This window comes from Colias eurytheme, chromosome 24 (assembly GCF_061535395.1).
Source record: "Colias eurytheme isolate Ceu_HAF_F1 chromosome 24, ilColEury1 Martin Lab GWU primary, whole genome shotgun sequence".
In the NCBI taxonomy this organism is placed as follows: domain Eukaryota; kingdom Metazoa; phylum Arthropoda; class Insecta; order Lepidoptera; family Pieridae; genus Colias; species Colias eurytheme.
The window spans coordinates 6,621,185-6,641,775 of NC_143003.1; the positions used below are offsets into that span (position 1 = coordinate 6,621,185).

At 35.1% G+C, this 20,591-nt stretch overlaps 1 protein-coding gene across 1 annotated transcript in view; it reads right to left on the reverse strand.

Annotated features, from left to right (window-relative positions):
• Nucleotides 1-301: 301 nt before the first annotated feature.
• LOC149898023 (epidermal growth factor receptor kinase substrate 8-like) overlaps nucleotides 302-20,591 on the reverse strand; it is a 37,869-nt gene continuing 17,579 nt past the window's right edge. The window contains exons 4-17 of the mRNA XM_090115944.1: nucleotides 20,433-20,503; nucleotides 19,912-20,126; nucleotides 17,701-17,800; nucleotides 14,053-14,615; nucleotides 13,753-13,845; nucleotides 13,244-13,369; nucleotides 12,729-12,820; nucleotides 10,391-10,515; nucleotides 9,060-9,203; nucleotides 7,268-7,342; nucleotides 4,203-4,299; nucleotides 3,169-3,284; nucleotides 1,882-2,070; nucleotides 302-514 (exon numbers count right to left, since the gene is read on the reverse strand). Coding sequence (XP_089972070.1) covers nucleotides 443-514; nucleotides 1,882-2,070; nucleotides 3,169-3,284; nucleotides 4,203-4,299; nucleotides 7,268-7,342; nucleotides 9,060-9,203; nucleotides 10,391-10,515; nucleotides 12,729-12,820; nucleotides 13,244-13,369; nucleotides 13,753-13,845; nucleotides 14,053-14,615; nucleotides 17,701-17,800; nucleotides 19,912-20,126; nucleotides 20,433-20,503 — 2,078 coding nt within the window. The 3' untranslated portion in view covers nucleotides 302-442. The remainder of the gene's footprint in view (nucleotides 515-1,881; nucleotides 2,071-3,168; nucleotides 3,285-4,202; nucleotides 4,300-7,267; nucleotides 7,343-9,059; nucleotides 9,204-10,390; nucleotides 10,516-12,728; nucleotides 12,821-13,243; nucleotides 13,370-13,752; nucleotides 13,846-14,052; nucleotides 14,616-17,700; nucleotides 17,801-19,911; nucleotides 20,127-20,432; nucleotides 20,504-20,591) is intronic.

Genomic DNA, 20,591 nt, shown 5'->3' on the forward strand with positions numbered 1-20,591 from the left:
GAGAAATGCCTGATACTGTTTATTCATTTATATTTACGAACGCAATTAAATTAAGGTATATTTTGACCTAAGTAACAATCATAAAGATTATTCTAAGACAACCCGACATGATATAAACTTATAAAGATATTAAAAGGCAATAGAATACGGCTGTAAAAATATATTAATGTTCCTAGGATTACTTTAATACTACCTTCCTTCCTATATTCTCAAACATCACTTATTTTTAAATAATAAAAAAAGGAAACAACAATAATGGTAAAAATTATATTTAATCGTATTAATAACATAATATATCAACAGAACGATGAACTTCGATAATATTTTTGTTCTGCATCTATTTGAATATAGTCTATGGGCGGATCTATGCCCGCTTCGTCGTCTGTGGCGCATTCGTTGTCTGTGGAGTTTGCGTTGTCTGTGGCATTTTTGTTATCTATGGTCAGGACACCTCCACCTTCTCTCGAACCTTCCGCAGTATGCTCTGCAGTTCTGACGCTGATGTCGTCTTGTACTGCTCGCGTGCACGAGAGCACCACCCAAAATGAAAATTGTTTTAAATATTTTAAACACCCATCACCATGTAAAATGGCAATAATTAATAGCCTTAGTTCTGTTAATTGAAACCAACGATATTGTCACACATTTCGATTAAATTGTTGGAATTATCTCAGAATAATATTATAATTTAATAATTGGTTTAATGCTAATAATTTACTATTAAATACAAAAAAAACAAATTGTGTAGAATTTATCCTCCCAAATGTAAAAAAGGTGAAAAGGAATATTATTTTAAACGGGGAGGTATTATACCCTGTGGAATCGACTGTTTTTCTTGGTTTGACATTAGATGAGAAGCTTCAATGGGGGGCCCATGTTACCACCACCGCTGCTAAGCTCAGCTCAGCTGCATATGCAGTTAGAAGAATAAGGCATCTCACCGATGAAGAAACGGCTAGATTGGTTTACTTTAGCTACTTTCATAGCATAATGTCCTATGGAATCCTGCTATGGGGCAGGGCTGCAGATATAGAAACTATATTAATTATATTACAGAAAAGAGCCATACGCTCTGTATATAATTTGCGTGCTCGAGACTCACTAAGAGATCTCTTTAAGAATACTGGTATCCTTACTGTACCGTCGCAGTATATATTTAATAATATTTTATATATGTACATAATAACGCTTACTTACACACAAAAGTAGGAGATAGACATTGTTATGACACAAGAAACAGAAATAAAATTGAAATGCCATTATTCCGGCTAGCTAAAGTTAAAAATTCATTTATGGGCCAAGGTATACGCTTTTACAACAGAATTCCTCATAATATTAAAGAGTTTAGTAGTTCTACATTTAAATCTTATATAAAAAATGTACTTGTCAAGAGAGCCTATTACAGTATTAAGGAATATATGGAAGATAAAAACCCATGGAGGGTTGTCGCGTAAAAACCACAGGACAGTTCTTTGGTATATTATGATAATATATTATGATATTACATATTATGTAATTTGTAAAATTGTAAATCTGACATGATTAAAAAGAGCAACTATGGAGTTTCTTGCCGATTCTTCTCCGTAGATACTGCTTTCCGAATCGGTGGTAATGTTAAAAACATGTACTTAATGACGTTTCAAAAGTGCTTCTAGAAGAAGTCTAATTGAATAAATAAATGTTTGAGTTTGAATACTATATTTTTTTAAATCAAAATTGAGATTCCTTTCGGATTTCATCACTGAATTAAAGACATTATTTAACTTAAAATATCTGTTCCATTCATGATTAATTGTATAGAATTGACATCAATATTCCACATTATCCTAAGACATTTACAAGAACCAATAAAAATCTACCACAATACAGCAAATATGTTACCCCAGACACATTCCTCTGCACCAGAACCTGGCTATAAAGCCGCTTCCCCTCGTCTGGCCCCAGGACGCGCTCCAGCTGTGCTCTGGAGAGCGCGAACAGCTGGTGACCAGACACACGCAGCTGCTTCTGGGCAGTTCTGCTGAAGCCCTTTAGTTCCAGCCAGGACACGACTTCCTCTGGATTCGATTTCTGTGAATTGAAATAAATAAATAAATATATATAAAAAAATGTTGTGTGGTTTTATGAAACCACGGTAAAAGTGAAACTGTTCGAACGGTTCCGAACACTGCTTTGTGTAGCGCATGTCGCGTGACGGTCGGCTGCCGAGTAGGTATACCTACTCGGCAGCCGCGATACGCGATACGCTACACAGACCAAAAAGTGAAGAGACGATGTAATAAAAGTTTCACTTTAATAAATAAATATATATAAATAAATAAATATTATAGGACATTATTACACAAATCGACCTATACCCACAGTAAGCTCAATTAAGGCTTGTGTTGTGGGTACTAGGCGACGATAAATATAATATTGAATAAATACATATACATATAGATAATAACACCCGACAACAGACCCAAGAACAAATAATTGAGTTCATCACACAAATATTTGCCCTGACCAGGGATCGAACCCGGGACCGTCGGCTCAGTAAGCAGTTACTTTACCACTGCGCCAACCACGTCGTCATGTTCTGGATAAGCTTTAATTTGAAATTATACGTCGCTTCTATGTTATTAAGTTCTTGATATATAAAATGGTGGCTATTAATAGTCATGATTAGGATTTTGGAAGAAGACTTTTGAAATAATTAAGAATTAGAATCAATTTAAAATAAGACCAAATACGTATCATCTTTTTGATGTGCATCATCATCAATCAAGTATTTATGGAATCATTTGAGGGCATTTTACAATGAAGTTAGCTTCTGCTTATTTGTGGCTACATTTTTTATTGACTGACCCTATAAATTTTAGAATTTATCAACAATACTTTGCAGTTTTAAAGTAAGCTGTATTGCCAAGTAAAATCTATATATATAAAACTCAAAGGTGACTGATATAGTAGGTAATCTATCAATGCACAGCCCAAACCACTGGACTGAAAATCGGGCTGAAATTTGGCATGCAGGTAGATGTTAGGACGTAGGCATTCGCTAAGAAAGGATTTCCCGAAATTCTTGCGGGAACGGGGAAAAACGGGGATGCACGTACAAAGTCGTGGGCGGAAGCTATATGTAGTATGTATATAGCTAATTTTTAAACATATTGTAATACTATTTACCTGATGAATAAATATATCCGGTGTCTTCTTGATCTCCAGCCTGCGTTGTATCTGTGGTAGCACTGCTTTTAGCTCTTCGTGTAGATCACTGCTGGTGCTCACTGCTGACTTTGTAGCTGGAGTCATTGTGATCATATTAGAAAGAAAGAAAGAAAGAAACCATTTATTCTAACACACACAACACACATATGGAATAGCATTGTCAATTTTAAATAATAAGTAATAGAAAACATATGTGTGGTTGCATGCGCTAAAAAAGGAAGCCACTCAGGATACCTGAGGCATAATACCTCAGCACTGATTTTCAGTGACCCCTTTTAGGTTAGTTTTGAAAGGTCTATCGAAGACAGATCGTTGATAGTTGTTACTTTTCTGTCCAAATGTAGGTTTTGTTGCGGTTTCGTATGGTCCCGTTAGAACCAGATTAAAATATCTAAATAGATTGAATTCTAAATGTGTGTAAGTTCACGAAGTTATTAAAAAATCGTTCCACTGTTAGAGATTGTCCTCCATTGGGCAAAAAGATCAAATAACAATCCTACCAATATTATTTGTGAGGATGGATGGATGTATGTAGGTATGTATGTTTGTTGTTATCTATATTGTTATTTCATGCGTAAACCACTGATCCGATTTAGATGATACTTGGCAGTGGTGTAGCTTATGTACCAAAGTTACACATGAGGTAAATACTTACTTTGCCCGCGTATGAAACTGCCCGGCACAGCTTAGTTACTTATTAGGTAGGTACTTATAAATACGTACCTATTTAAGATTTTGATTACTTCTTGAACGAAGTATTTTTAAACATTTTTCTATCCTATCTCTCAAGTTGGATCGAACTCATGGTGTGCGAATTTTATTATAATCGGTTAAGTGGTTTAGGAGTCCATTGAGGACAAACATTGTGACACGAGATTTATATATACATAACTAGCGGTCCGCCCCGGCTTCGCCCGTGGTACATATGAAAAATAGATGTTGGCCGATTCTCAGACTTACCCGATATTAAGATTATTTGTGGTTATACTTACATTTGATAGTATCAGTTTTGGTCACAGGTGGAGGCGGTGGTGGCGCGACGGGCGGTTCGGGGGGAGGGGGCGGCGGTGGTGGGGGAGGGGGTATAGGCTTTTCTGTAAAATTGGTATTTGGATAATAATATTTTGAATGTAGAATTTATCGAAGACTAATTGTTGATTAGGTAATTAATAATTATGCTTCTATTTTCAATTGTTGATGCAAATTTTTTCTACTGAATTTTGTTAATAATTTAAGAAGGTACCTACACAATATAAAAACCTCATCACCTATTATAATAAAGAAATAATTCAAATAGATTGGTAGTTATATCATGTCACATTACTTTTATGGTATTGATTATTTATATCTACGCCATTTCAATTTTCATATCATAACAGAATGCTACAATAAATTAAAATAATCATTCATCTATATTTACAATTACAAAATACAAATAAAAAAAAACAAAACACTTACCCATACGAGTCACAACGAATACAAACATACAAACACAAAGCGATACAAACCTTTACATAAACATGTTTACAACACACAAGCCCGTTTAGTACAAAACAAAATAACAAATAACAAATAAAATAAAACAATTAGGGTGGTTTTCCACCAATAATGTGCGAAAATGTGTATCGAGGAATGTGTTTGTAAAGAGCCAATCAAATCGCTTCGTTTAGTTTCAAATTTGAAGCGTTTAGCGTTTGAAGCGATACTATTGGTTATTGACAAACACATTCCTCGCACACTATTGGTGGAAAAGCATCATTAATCCCCTATTTACCGATGTAAATTAACACAATTATTTATTTTAATTCTGAATTACAAACAATTATTTTAATCATATTTTTTTATTCGAATTATAAATTTTGAATTGGAAATATTTTATTTTTTTAGCAAACAATGAAGATTTATGGTCGTTTACATCGGTAAATATTAAAATAACGTCTTTGTTTATCATTAGAAATTGATTTAATATTGATTGAATAGGGATATAATAATTATTATATTAAATTGAGAAAGAATGGTAATTACCACCTAGTAATTACTAATTAAGATACCCCAAAAATATCGCAAATGCATTTTACCCGGTTTAAAAAACAGACTAACTATATTTTAGTCTAAGTCTTAAGTCCTAAGTCTTATAGGAATACCTAAGTCTATAGGAGAAATCAAAAAGTAATTTACGATTTAGTAATTTGAGATTCTGCAATTTTCTTTATTTTTACGTTGTACTTACAGAACTCTATAGATACAAAAGCATTTAAATCCAAGATTGTAGATTTTGTAGAAATTTCAAGAAAGATGTAGAAAAGGGAAAGGACGAAACAGGGAAGAAAACGCTATATTTGGTAGTACTGAGTTTAATTATAAATGTTAAAAACTCATCAATACAGTAAATTGTATAAGCGCGCCGCGAGGTCTTCAACTATTTTGATAATCAATTTTCATTTTTGTTGAAATTTAGTTAGTTTTATGTACAATTTCATTAATCACATAGCTGCCAAATGATAGTACAATTAACTATTAAAAAAAAACCCAACACGTGCGCGCCTATTGATAAACAAACTTACAAAGTGTAACTCTGTTCAACCCAGAGCGTAATAAATAGTATTTATATAAAAATAGACTCTGTATAAATAAAATTGAATCTTCACTCGTTAATCAAAGTGACACTTCAATATAGAAAGATAACTTACGTATAGTAGAAAAATAATATAAACATCTGCCAAGCGCACACTTACACTAGCATATAGCGACACACACACCAAAGGTCATTTCAAGGTTATTGCCAAAATACGAAACACGTACATTAACGATACATTTGAGTCTTAGAAACACTATCGACCACGACCTTGACGACACAAAACCGATAAGCGAGTTCCGATACTCTCACTGCATGTAAAATTTTAATTCAAAACTAATAACTCATTTACTAGCTTTAGGGCGTATTCAAACCAGAGCGGTATCCGCTACCGCCGTGGATAAAATAAATATTTCAGGATAATTTTCACACACGACCCGATCTGATCCCATACTAAGTTTTCGCTTGTGATATGGAAACCAGATGGCTGATAAACTATCATTTTAAATAAATACTTATATAGATAATTATTAACACCCATACACAGCAAATATCTATGTTCATCACACAAATATTTGCCCCGGGTGGGAATCGAACCCACGACCTCTGGCTTGGAAGGCAGGGCCACTACCAACCAAGCCAACCGGCCAGTCGCTGTTGCTGGGTATCAATACCGAACGGAACGCGATTAGAGTCTCTATAATATACTGCTTAAGAAATTTAATCGCGTACCCGATACCGCACTGGTTTGAATAGACCTTTACGCTGATAAACGAGTTACAAAATATTAAATGCAACCGATAATTACACGAAGCATATACTTTTATATGTCGCATTCTGGTGAAATCTGCTATTTAATTGAATGACTAGCTCGTTCATTGAATGACGACATTAATGATTTTTGAAGTGAAAACTTCTTTAGCGGCGTTGAGCACTTTGTCTGTTCCCTGATCGAAAAAGCGTAAGACGGATAGAGAGTAGACAGCTATCCCCTCTCTACTACGCGCGTTTTCACTTCTGCCGACACTCCCGGAGTGCAACCCGTCTTTTTTTTGAATGACTAAAGGACAACCCGTCAAGTTGTTAAATGTAACGTTCAATGTCTTGACTAAACGTAATTTAGCATAGTTGTTGGTTTGGTTGGGTCGTTCCTTGTATTTTTAAACTACACAGAAATAGGAGCTCCGCCGCTTGAAAACTTCTTCTTGAGGAAATTTGGAAAAAGTAAATTGTGTCGTGTTATATCCGCTGTTCAAAGTGCTATGCTACTACGTTACTAGTTGGACGTCGTGTGACACTTGTTAACGTTCCGCCTAGTCAACTGAACGTCATCGTTGAACACGCTAGACATTCAATCAAATATCAGATTCAACCAGACAGCGACATATATGTAGATATGTATTGTAATAAATAAATAATGACTAAGCGTGTTCGCTAGAAGTATCGGAACTCGCCCTTCTTGCCGATCCTCTCATTGCGGACCCAATCGGCGCTAGCGGCAGTGTTCCTACCGGCGGGCGCTGTGGGGCTGCTGCCGCCGGAGCCCCGGCCGCCTTCCTGGAACAACGAATAAAGAATATAACGTAAAATTTTAGACTGATTGTATGTTTATACATTGTATAAGCCACGAGGAATGTTTATATTTGTAGTACATATTATTACAATAAAATCTTTAATTTTTAATTTATTATGCACCACTGTCCACCATACTCAGCATTTGTCCTAGTCGATTGGGTTGCCTGGCAGAGATCGCTGTTAGCGATAAGACCGCCCTCTGTACATTGATATAAGTTATTATGTGTTTTAAATTGTCCTATATAGTGTACAATAAAGAATTTTTCATTCATTCATTCATTTATTGCAAGAGAAAATATTAGTACCAATTAAGACTGATTCTATATCCTATCCTATTAGTTGTATACGTAGTATATTATTATTAGTCTGTGGTGTCCAGTATATCTATATTGGAACGAAGTTCCTTATCGCGCCTTGTGAAAGGGGGCTAGACGGAAAAAATTCTTACGAAAAGTTGCCACGACACTTTTTGCTAGAGTTGTGAGCCGTGCGTAGTTCTCTGTCTGTCTCTCTCTAACTTGACACTTCGTTCCATCAGGTCCCTTGATATCGCTCAAGTTTTTTTTGTTATATATTTATATTAGATTGCATGCTTTGCCCATTACTATGGCACATTTAATGATTTAATTGCGAAATCTTATACAGGTATTTAAGATGTATGCTAGCAAACGACTACTATAAACAATATTATGTAGAAATAAATTCAGCATGATAAAACTGGAAATAAAATAAGATTTTCCTCCCTTATTTTTATAATCTGATTGTTATAAACACAATGTATGTATACCTAATTTATATTCCATTTCAGTTATTTTCTTGCCAACTAAAATATAGATTTCTAGTTCATTTAAGAAATAAGTACTGATTTAGAATAAACTGCACACATTCTTGTTGCATAAAAATTCTGTATATACTTGACACAACAATTTTCAAGCATAATGCATTTTCCACTATTAATACACATTTCTTCTATTAAGAAATAAGTATTGATTTATAAGAAACTTCTTGATTGACAAAAAATCTGTAGATATTTATTTATATAGATGTATAACTAATTTCAATGTATTTTCCAGAGTACCTAAGGCCGCGTTTCGATCTGCAAGAAAACTTCCTCAAGAAATGTCCGACAGTCTGTCTGACAGCAACTTGCAAGTCTACTTGCAGGTGGAAACGCGGAATTAGACTTGCAAGCTACTGTCAGACAGACTGTCGGACATTTCTTGCGGAAGTTTTCTTGCAAATGGACAGGCGGCCTAATATTATATGTTGAAATAAATAATAAATAATAAATAAAATAATATGTTGGCCTGGAGACGGGCAGCTGCTGATGGGGTCACGGACGAATTCTACCTATACCCGCGGCCCCGTCGTTGATGCGGCTTGACGCAACACAGTGGGGTTTTGGTCGGTAGGAATCCGACATAACCCACGGCCTCTTCCCCGGAGGCCGTGGGTATCTATGCAAGATTTCCCCACTAAAAAAAAAAAGACGGGTTGCACTCCGGGAGTGCCGGCAGAAGTGAAAACTTGATTATTAACGTTGAGCATGTTTGATATCCATCCGTCTTACGCTTTTTCGATCAGGTCACGTGTCCTGACGCGAGTTGAAGATTTTATACCAATTACAAAAAAGTGCTCAACGCCGCTAAAGAAGTTTTCACTTCAAAAAAAGGCGGCCTAATATAGAATTAGAACAAACCTGATAGTGCGTATAGATGGGGTTCGGGTAGAGGTGCGGGGAGGCGGGCGGGGAGCCGGCGGGCGCCACGATGGTGTGCGGCACGTGCGCGGTGACGCCGCGCCGGTTGCGGGCCTTCCACCACTTGCGGGAGTCGTCGAGCACCTGGAATAGTTATTTTGTTTTTATAGTTTAACGTAATTTTTATTAGTTTTATAGTTAGTTTTATTAGTTTAATAGTTATTTTTAGTTTATATAGTATTATTTTGACTGACCGGTTGGCTTGGTTGGTAGTGGCCCTGCCTTCCAAACCACTGGTCGTGGGTTCGATTCCCACCCGGGGCAAATATTTGTATGACGAACATAGATGTTTGCTCTGTGTCTGAGTGTTAATTATCTATATGTATTTATTTAAAATTATATATGTATGTTTATCAGCCATCTGGTTTCCATAACACAAGCGAAAGCTTAGTATGGACATGGACATAGACTAATACACTCAGTATGGATCAGATCGTGCCGTGTGTGAAAATTGTGCCGAAAAATTAATTAATTTATTTATTTATTATATGAATTTGATATTTTTGGTTTGATTAAGCTATTGCATAGCTTCTATCGCGGGCCTTGAGCGCGTGGACCGAATCTAGAAATTCCGTAACGAAATAACCTCACGCTCCCCACGGGGACGGGCTCGGAGGTGAAGCTTGAAGGCATAGCATGCAATAGCTTTACCGCGGCAGTCCCCGAGTGACACACGTCTTTTTTTTAAATTTATATTATAATAATATGGGTAAAAGTTTAGAATTTGTTGATGTTTGTAGAAATTTGTTTGTAGGATTGATTGTTAAGAATACAGATTATCGATACTAATATTATAAATGCGAAAGTAACTCTGTCTGTCTGTCTGTTACTCAATCACGCCTAAACTAATGAACCAATTTGCATGAAATTTGGTATGGAGATATTTTGATACCCGAGAAAGGACATAGGCTAATTTTTATTGGGAAATATGTACCACGGGCGAAGCCGGGGCGGACCGCTAGTATGAATTAATCATTAATGTCATCGGCGTTGAACTGTTTTAATTATGTTGGCAAGGTAAAAAAATCCGCCAAAAAAAGTACCATAGTACCCATATACCCAAGAGGTGTTGTAATCAGTAGGGTACATATTATTGCTTTAATTTACTCCAACTCTGTTACAAAGTTACTGAGAACTGTGTTTATAAAACAATGTTTGCTTTAAATTACTATTGCATGCACATACGTTTTTGGTCCATTAATTTAATAGACCTAAATCAGCTTAAAATTAAGGAGCGTTTTTAATATTACTTTATTATGAAGGATTCTTACCTCAAGATATTCCCCACGGACTACAGTAAGCTCCTTATCATTGTTAGCAGTTCTGGGGTAGGTGACACGTACCACCCTCCCCCCTCTGGCCGCTACCCCTTGTGCCCACGCTTCTCCTAGATCATCTGTAATATATAAAATGAGCTTTATTCCAAGTGAATTAAGGTTCAAATACAATTCTATTTTATTGTTATTAAAACGTATCTATCCAAAAATAAGTGTCAGGAACTTCGGAAGATAGCCAATTCCATTGATAACCTAGGTAATAAATCTACACTAATGATAAAAAGCTTAAGTTTGTTTGTTTGGCAGTGATTTAAATATCAGTGGCGTGCCTAGGGTATAAGGACTGGGCAAGCCCAAATTTTTCAAAGTGTTTGATGGGTACCCTTTTCATAAATAAGATACCTGCCTAGGTATACTGTGTAATTATGTTCGTTATAAAACTTATAAAAAAACGTGAACATATTACATACCGAATCAAATCTTTTATATTTTCACGCGCGCCCTCAACAATTGAGTCAAACGTTTTAAATCATTAAAATCGATAAATTATATAAAACTGTATGACATTATATTATTAATAAAATTGTACAGATCATTTATATTCTAATTCAAAACGCCAATCTTTCTGAAGGAAAGATTTTATAACATATCGGAATTATAGAAAGTAGGTGTTTGTTTTAGAATTCAATTAAGTACCTAACAGCTACTTTTCTATGGCAATTATTGATACCTAATACAGAAAGGCGTTCTTGGCCAAATAAATACTTATACGTATTTCTTAATAATTAATACGTACCTATGAATACGATTTAACGATGAGAAAGCACGCTCCGTGGAAGAACTACTACTTATTTACTAGCAGGAATCGTAACTAACAAAATATGTGCAAGGTTCAACAGCTGGGGAAAGGCTTCTTCTAAGTAATTCTCATTCATGAAATCGTTCGTAAACATTACAATTAAAATTTCGTTTATGTGACTTACTAGTTTCGGTAATGCACAAATCGGGAGTTGGTTTTGATGAAGAAATTAATTGTTTTTCAGTAAAGTTTAATGATTTTACCTTTCCCCCGCTGAGCACAAAGCAAACCACCACAATTTACAACACAATCTGCTGTCGCGACGACGTTCGTTCGCGCAATCGTAACTATCTTCACACTGTTAAAGCCGGGCCTTTTTTCCCTTATGGCTGGTTCACACTTTGATTAGTGCGAGTGCAGGTGATGAGTAGTACTACGTGTGGACAGCGACTGTTTAGTGCGAGTGTTTAGTAGGCTGTGTAGTAAAGTGAATAGAAGCGTGTTCTATTTTTTTGCGAGTGGACTGCGAGTAGCCACGTCCCGCGCGCCCTCCCTTCCCCCTCACTCGCAGTGTGCCTGCCTAAACACGTCTGGACAGGAGTGTTTAGTGTTTAGTGTTTAGCGTAGTGTGTAGCGTCGCGAATTTCACCATTGTCCTGCACTCGCACTAATCACCTGCACTCGCAGTTGAATTGGACACTACTCGCACTACACACCTGCACTCGCACTAATCACCTGCACTCGCACTAATCAAAGTGTGAACCAGCCATAAGAAATTGCTATAGAGTTCTATAGCTAGGTATGTATCTACTCCGACGAAATTTCATACGTTAGAAGAGATGAGCGCAAAGCCCGGTAAAAGCCCACGCGTGCAAGCGAGACACCGCACTGTTTGTAATCCATCGAATTTAGGTTGTAACGTCCAAATAAAAGGTACGACCTTATTCCGATAGCAAGAAGGATGAAATTAAAAAGTTTACTCGAATTCGTCATTGTTTTATGCTAGGCGTATTATACATATTATATTATATTGTAGGTGAGTTTTCATTGAATTCGGAGCAGATTATGAATTGCTCATTGCGCGCGAATATTCAAACGTGAATATAGGTATTTTCCTGTCTCGTAGCGAATTTCTAAGGCAAGCCGGGCTTTTCGGCTTGAATGAACGTACCGCCACTGTTAAATATATATTTTTTTTATTGTCCATTTATCAAGGAAAGATATCACGCTGCAGCTGCGGCGAATAGAAGCGGAGCAGCAATGAAAATATTTTTAAGCTATTGCATAGTTAAGCTATTGCATAGCTTCTATCGCGGGCATTGAGCGCGGGGACCGAATCCAGAAATTGCGTAACGAAAAAACCTCACGCTCCCCACGGGGACGGGCGTGAAGGTGTGGCTTGAAGGCATAGCATGCAATAGCTTTACCGCGGCAGTCCCCGAGTGCCACACGTCTTTTTTTTAAATCAAACGAAGTTGTGTGCATGAGTTAGAATAGATAAATTAAAATTAATTAGGATTTCAATGTGCGTACCATCTTCACGTTCATTGGGGCGATATGGAGGTTCTCGTTCCGGCGATGAAGCCGCTGACCCAGAATCTTCTCGTGTCAGTGTTCGCGTATTTCTATAAAAAAGTAGTATTAATAGTTATTTATTTATTTATACTCTTTATTGTGCTGCCAAAATACATAAAATACAAACAAAACTTATTCTAAAAGAAAAACAGCACAGAAGGCGGCCTTATCACTTAAGTAGTTACTAATCAGACAGCAGTTACTTTTTGCCTAATTGATAAAATTGCTTGTGAAAGGAATTGATATTTCTTTAGGGAAGAGAGTTGATGCTGATGATGGCGAATAAGTCTACAAGTAAAGTCGGTTCAAACAAAGGAAAATCTATCTTCTTCCATTTTATTGTTTATTATGGTAGTTTAAATTATCATTTTAATTTCTTTCAAAAATGACTATTAAATAACACAATTTCAATGATATTGGTGAAAGCATATTGTCATAATTATAGTACAAAAACACGCTAAGCAACAAAGTACCTTGGATACGGTGCGTACTCCCTCTCCCCGTACAGATCTGGTTCATCCCTCTCATACACATAACCATCCGCTGCACTACCCGCAGCTTCCTCTACAACCCTTCCTTCGCTGCGACGAGGTGACGGCCTTTGGGTGAACATTGAACACATTGGACATACATAAGCAAAGACAAACACAATTGGACAAAAAGCACTTTTGGACAACAACATGGCATGATATTTTGGAATACACATACACTTTAATGATAAAGCACATTTGGACAAAAATATATTAGGCTATAACATACTTTGAATCATCAAACGATACATAATATTATCTACACTTATGTATACGATACATATGCTTATTATAAACACAATATACAATACATATGGAAACAAAACTTGTTTGATGAAATGAGTTATAATTGTTCGATTGTAGTTTTAAAAAGTGGTGAATTATAAGGCATTTCTGCTTGAAAATTATTCCCTAAAACCATATATAAATGTAGAACTGTATATAATTCTCACCTTCTCAAAGGCTGATCGTCTACTTGATAGTCCGGCGTCCAGCCATCCATGAACACCGGCTGATATGGAGGTATTGCTGTTTTCCATTGTTCTCTGAAAATTTATGGTTTTTCTTACATTATCGGATGATTGCACTCGATCAAGGTCCTTAAGCTGGAATATTTTTGTTAAATGGGGAATTCGAATGAAGTATTATATTGTATCGAGTAAAGTAAGTCATTTTCAATCTCCGAAAATTCATGACTTGATGGATGATTTGATAGAAATAGTTATGCATATTATGTAGTGAACGTTACAAACCTTGGTATCAGCCAAGCATCGCCAAGCGAATGCCACAATTCTGTTTCCTTACTGGTCACACAATTGGCCAGCAGATTGAGCGCGTCCCTTGTCAGCAATGGCTGCACTACACGAGACGGTAGACGACCATCAGCCACATCCTGAGCTGCGTCTACTATCAACGCGAGCGGCGTGAATAGAAAATGGACCAATTCCGGGGCATTTGGATCGTGTATATGTGTGCGCAATCTTGCTAGCAGATTGAAGGATAACTTAAACTTTTGTAACACATCAACGAAGTCCCTTTCTGGTGGGGGACGGGTGCGTAACGCGAGCATTCCTTCCCCTGTCCCCGCGCTCCGCTTCCCTCCCCTGGAGCGTCTACGTCTTTCGAGCTCTCTAGACGCGGCAGCTGCATGTTGCAACCGTGCGATGAACTTCTCTATGTCATCGAAGCATCGGTTTAAGATGGCGATGTCCTGTTCATACAGACGCTCGGATCCTGTGGAGGATGCGTCATCTCGCTCCCCGCCGGACCCGCCCCGCTCCCCGCGCTCCCCGCGGCCTAGCTGTGCAGACATTTGCTGGAAAAATTTATATGAAGTAAGAAATTTTGAGTTGTCGATAGATCATATTATTATGGCAACATTTATGTGAGGTGTGGTTTAAATATTCATGACAATGGTATTAAAGATAGTGTCTGCATCGTGTTTATTTTTGTATATCATTAAGTGTTTTTTAATTAGGTACATAATGTTGGAAAAAAACATATGGAAAAATGGATGCGAATAACGCTCAGATAAATTCAGATGATAAAATCATGATTGAAGCTTTGTTAATAAAGTTCAGCTTTTCTTTTGATTTTTAAATTATTGGTATTTTATTTTAATAGAATTCTGGAAAAGAGTATAAATAAAGTATTAAGTCGCAGATATAGAAGCTACGGATGAACATTATTAAGCTGATATATTTATGCAAATTTAGGTCTAAAAATGGAGTAAGTGTGTAATAATCCTACAAGGAATTCAAGATAAGATAACGTCCAATCTAACTAGCTAATATTTTTATTTATACCATCAATAAGAGGAAATAGATAATTTTAATCATTTCGAAATACATGTCTTCGAGTGATTTGTCATATTTCTTTTGAAGATCTTTTGAAGTGAAATCTTGACTAGTTTTTAACGGATAAGAAAATTGTATCTTTTTCATAAATGGGTTTCGCAATCAAAGTTCTATGTTTAACCTTGCGTAAAACCTATGAGAGAAGATACAGGTTATCTATACACCTTGGACAGATATAAAGGCGTATCACAGTTTTGAACCAGTCTTCAAAATTCAAATTAATTTATTAATTGCTAGAACACGTAGGTACCTACATTCGATGTTTTGTATTACAAATTAGTATTGCGTAACAGTCTGCGCCATGTGAAATGCAATCGTATAGTATATTATATATTGATACATTTACAAAATTAATTTAACTTTGTCTATGTTCCTAACTAAAAAGTTAAGTCATCTTTACAAAGAAAATAGAATACACATTCTCTCTAACTGAAATTGAAAACATAATAATTTAATCCTTGTTCCGAGATTGTCAACAAAAGAAGCGAAAAGATCCTAAGCTATAACATTAACAACGTTCAATGGTTCTAATTTAATTATATTATTAATTAACATAGATATTAGAAACACTTCTAGCCATGTTACTATCTTATTCAAGAAAGTAAAACGCCAAGAAATATTAAAAAATATTATGCCATTTTTTTGTGACGCCTCACTCATGTCACAAAAAAATATATACCTACATATATTATTTATGGTAGTATACTTTAAAAAATACGTTCGTGGACGAACCCTGGTTTTCCCGGGACAATAAAAAAAACAAAATAATCTTTGTCACTAAGAAATAGAACAGCAGATTTATGAAAAAAAAATATCCACCTAGTTTATTTCTTACACTATTATAATAATTATTATGATTAGTTTAGATAAATCACTCACGATCATCACAGCCTCCCATTGCTGTTTAGTGAACGTCCGAAACGCAGGAGCCATGATGGCTACTGACTGACTGAATTCTTATCACTGATATATTATCTATGAATATCACTATCGGGGATTACTTGCGAAGGGCCGGTTTGTTAGTAGATGAAATCATAGGTAAAAACTATTTTTGAATAACATAAACTAGGTACTAAATATTGTATGTAGAGGAGAGAGTTGATTTGTTTGTTTGTTACGATATTCAACAAAAACTACCGATTATTAAAAAAATATTATTAAGAACATAATTTTGTTTCTAATAGGCTATATATTTAATCCCGGGACAAACGCATCGTAACAGAATAATAAAATAATTAAAAATAATAACTAAGCACTTATTACAATATGTACTTAGGAATTTGTATTTTGTAGTGTAGGTAACCGCGTTGTAGGGAAAATTTGTAGGGGGTTTTACTATGATGCTTCATTTTGTGAATCCGATGATAAAAATAAATCATAATTATTCAGTTTATTCATTCAATGCTGATAAAATTAGCTTTTTGGTCGAGTTAATACATATTTTATATTAAAGGATGCTTTTATCTCGATGCAATTGTTTCTATAAAATAACGTTCAGTCTGATTTTACCTAATTAGTCTTAATTATTAAAGTTTTATTTTATTTTATATTACATTATTTTGAAGCCTTTATTGAACTTTCGCTTTTGGTGTTTTTCAATTTTTTTTACACGAGCACATTCGTAGGAATCTAGTATGCTATATTTATAATGGCCGACGCAATAACAGTTATTTCGTTATCAGCAGCGATAAGCCGCATAAACCTTGTTCTAAGATAAACGATGTATTGAAAGCAAATATTTTGTTATTAATACGCTTTTATTAGTTACACCTGTATGTTTGTCTGTATTCGAATCCGGACTCGATTTTGTCCTATTTGCATCAAGAATCAGTGACAGTCGTACGTACGGTTTCACCCGAGGATGAAGCCGCGTGCAAAATAAAATATGTAGCTCATAATGTGTTATTCTGACGTGACATATATTTCTATAAAGTTTCGTCCAAATCTGTCTAGTAGTTTTTACGTGAAAGAGTAACAAACATTCATCCATATCCATCCACACTCACAAACTTTCGCATTTATGATATTAGCAGGATCTTTGATAAGATAACCTGCTTGTTATTTATTTTGATGCAGGAATCACGAATGAAGTCATCTTTAACACCTGTTATTAAGTGACTCACATTTCTTGTGAAATTAACTATGTACCTACCATAATTAAACTCATAAAAAATAAATACTAGTAATTGAGAGCCTGCATTATTGTTTAAAAAAAGGCAAAACTCATGATTACATGGGTATGTAAAGAAAATGGAAGGGTTCTTACACTAGTTTGTTGTAAAAGCCAAAAAGCAACATAACTAAAGTTTGCTTACTTTCAGCATATGATGTAATTGTGTACATATCTACAGTCTACACATTTGTGTTCGCTTTTCGGCTCATCATTCGACTAAACATTCATAGGTAGGCAGATATACGAGTGTGGATATGAACCACTGTTCTCACATTCGTCTTCCTACTGATTGCGCCTAATTGTATTTGCTTCGATATTCGAACGAGTGTGTAAATGCACCTTAAAAATGGAATATTATGTATTCGCTTTACCTGTCGTCGAGGTCGTTCTATCTCTGTCTCCCGCTCACGCTCTCTCTCCCGCTCGATGACGAAATCGCGGCCACTCTCCGAGGCACCACTTCCTACGCCCCTGTAACAAATGTTAATAGTTAATATAAAAATAATAAATTAATTGTATACAATTTATCCTAAATTATATTATTTATCTATACGATAGATTTAGATAAATAAATAATCATGCTATTATGAGCTAGTAGAGGTCTAATATTTTATGACACATATTAGTAGAACCTCTTGACTACATAGTATAAAACAAAGTCTCTTTCTCTGTCCCTATGTCCCTATGTCCCTATGTATGTCTCTTTGTATGCTTAAATCTTTAAAACTACGCAACGCATTTTGATGCGGTTTTTTTATAGATAGAGTCAAGAGTGATTCAAGAGGAAGGTTTTAGTATATAATTTATTAGGTTTTAGACAAAGCGGGCGAAGCCGCGGGCGGTAAGCTAGTTTTATAATAGGATAAGATAATACTTTTTTTTATAAACTGTGTACAGGAGCCGTATTATGACCTCTTATTTCCAGACAGTTTACACCATGAATTGAACCAACGGGCAAATTCAAATTATAAGTATATCATAATGAGATCATAATATGAATTTGCTCAAACTAGCGAGTTTTAAATTTTGACTATTATTTCAATCTCATAGGATATCTAAATCATTAATAAGAAACTTAATGTTATAGGTAATAATTAGAACATACATTACCATGTTAAAACAGGAAATTTTAAACGCAACTGCAAGTTAAACATAACCACACCGTTCACACCTCACACACAATTTGATCTTAAGTGCTTTTATTTGATTGATAATATTATCAAGATATTTTCGACGTGTGTCAAATGATAATCTTACTTTACTCTCACACAAAAAGAGATATTTGTATCAAACGTTAAATTATTTTGACCAAAATATTAGGACTGCAAATATCGTCCCATTTTTTCATGTTATCTGCCTATCAACAATATAACTACACTAATATAATAAAGAGAAAAGTTTGTATGTATATTTGTAAATAATAACAAATATAATTATCACAAAATACCTAAAATAAAAAATCACTTCGTCATTTTTAAAAAATCTGTTATCCTTATAAAGCTACATCTTTAGAAATGAACCTAGGATAGTAGTAATTATTATATAGGTTATACTACAGCGAAAAACAAATATAGTTGGTTCTCATTATTTAGTTAATAAAAACCATAATAAAACATTACTTACTTAAAATATAGCTACCTAGTATATATTTCACTTACCACTTATGTAAAACTTTCTTATTATTTGAGTAGCTGAAAGTAGCTAATCAAATATGAATTCAAAATTATAAATATTTAACTCTCACAACTAAATAAGTTCACTCTTCTCAACCACTTGATTATGTAAAAAATATTTGAAATTGGAGCGCCTCTGCGGTTTTTTTTTACGTTGCAGAAAAGGCAACGACCCTCCCGCATACAGCCAACGTCAAACGTGATTTTATGATTTTAAACATTTTCAATAAATGGAATATGTTAAAATTAATAAAATTTAATATTAATTTTACTCAGACATATTTATTAGCCTTGTTTTTTTAAAGTTATAATAGCATTTTAAAGTCCTAATACGGAATACCGATTAATCGTAAAGAGACGATACTATTGCGGCTCGTATCATAGCTAACTTCACGTGTAACAAATCGCGGAGCAATTCCAATTTCAAATTTCAATCCAATGTATGTTAAGGTATGGTTTTCAAGAGTACGAAATCACGTGACTGCAAAATACATAGGGATCGGATTAGTCTGATTGAAATTAGGTTGAAGAGTAAGCCTGCAGATGCTTTTTTTTCACAATATTATGTTCATTTTGTTATATTAAATCCCTTGCTTTTATTATAAAATTAAGGATACCCTTTAAAGATACAGATTATTACTTTTAATACTTCCTAAAGAGGAAGAACGAAACGGCTCGCGCGGGTTAAAAACAACACAAAAAAGTAGGTAGTCATTATAGCACAGATTACTATACACGTACTACGTTTATGCGGTTAAAGAGACGAGACGAGACAAAATGAAAACGAATTTTAAATTTCATAATATAAATAAGTATGTCGGCGACGGTTATGCGCTTTTTCCGTACCAAAAAGTGTTCAACGCGGCTATAGAAGCCTACATAATATAAAAATAGATAATATAAACTTACTTCAAAGCATTCAACTCCTCAACCAGGGTCTGCGCGCTGACGTCATGACATTGAAATATATGCAGTTCCCGTCTCGAACCGCCCGGCGAGCCACCACCAGTCTCTGGGGCCCCTACCACGAAGGCTAGCACATTGTTGTAGAGCTCAGCTGGTTCTGGTGATGTGAAGGCGGTGGGCGAATGCACCCAGGTCGCGGGGAAGCGCTCCATTATGGACTGTGGGGAAAGGGGGTAAGGTTGAGTTTGGATTGTAGTGATGACTTGCGTTGAAGGTGCGTTTGTATAACAATAATTATTATATTTAGTTTTTTGCCGATTATGGCAATTAAGTCTGAAATAACATACCTAGCATGCATAAAAATATTTGAATGAATGAATGAATTTTATTCACTTGTCAATGTTAAACGTATACAAATAGGACTCATTTTCGGTAAATCTTCCGAAACAATTATAGTATTTAATATATCTAAATTTTTTAATATTTAAATAAAAATTATTATTGGAAGTATAATTGATACTCACTCCAGTTTCGTAATCCATCACAAGAACCCATTGTTCTTCTAAACATAGCTGCATCTTTTGACTCCATATTCCTGGAAGAAAACAGTTTATTATAATTTTTGTCGTAGATATTGTTATTTGTATGAACTATGATTACTGTTTATTAAAAAGTATCGTTTC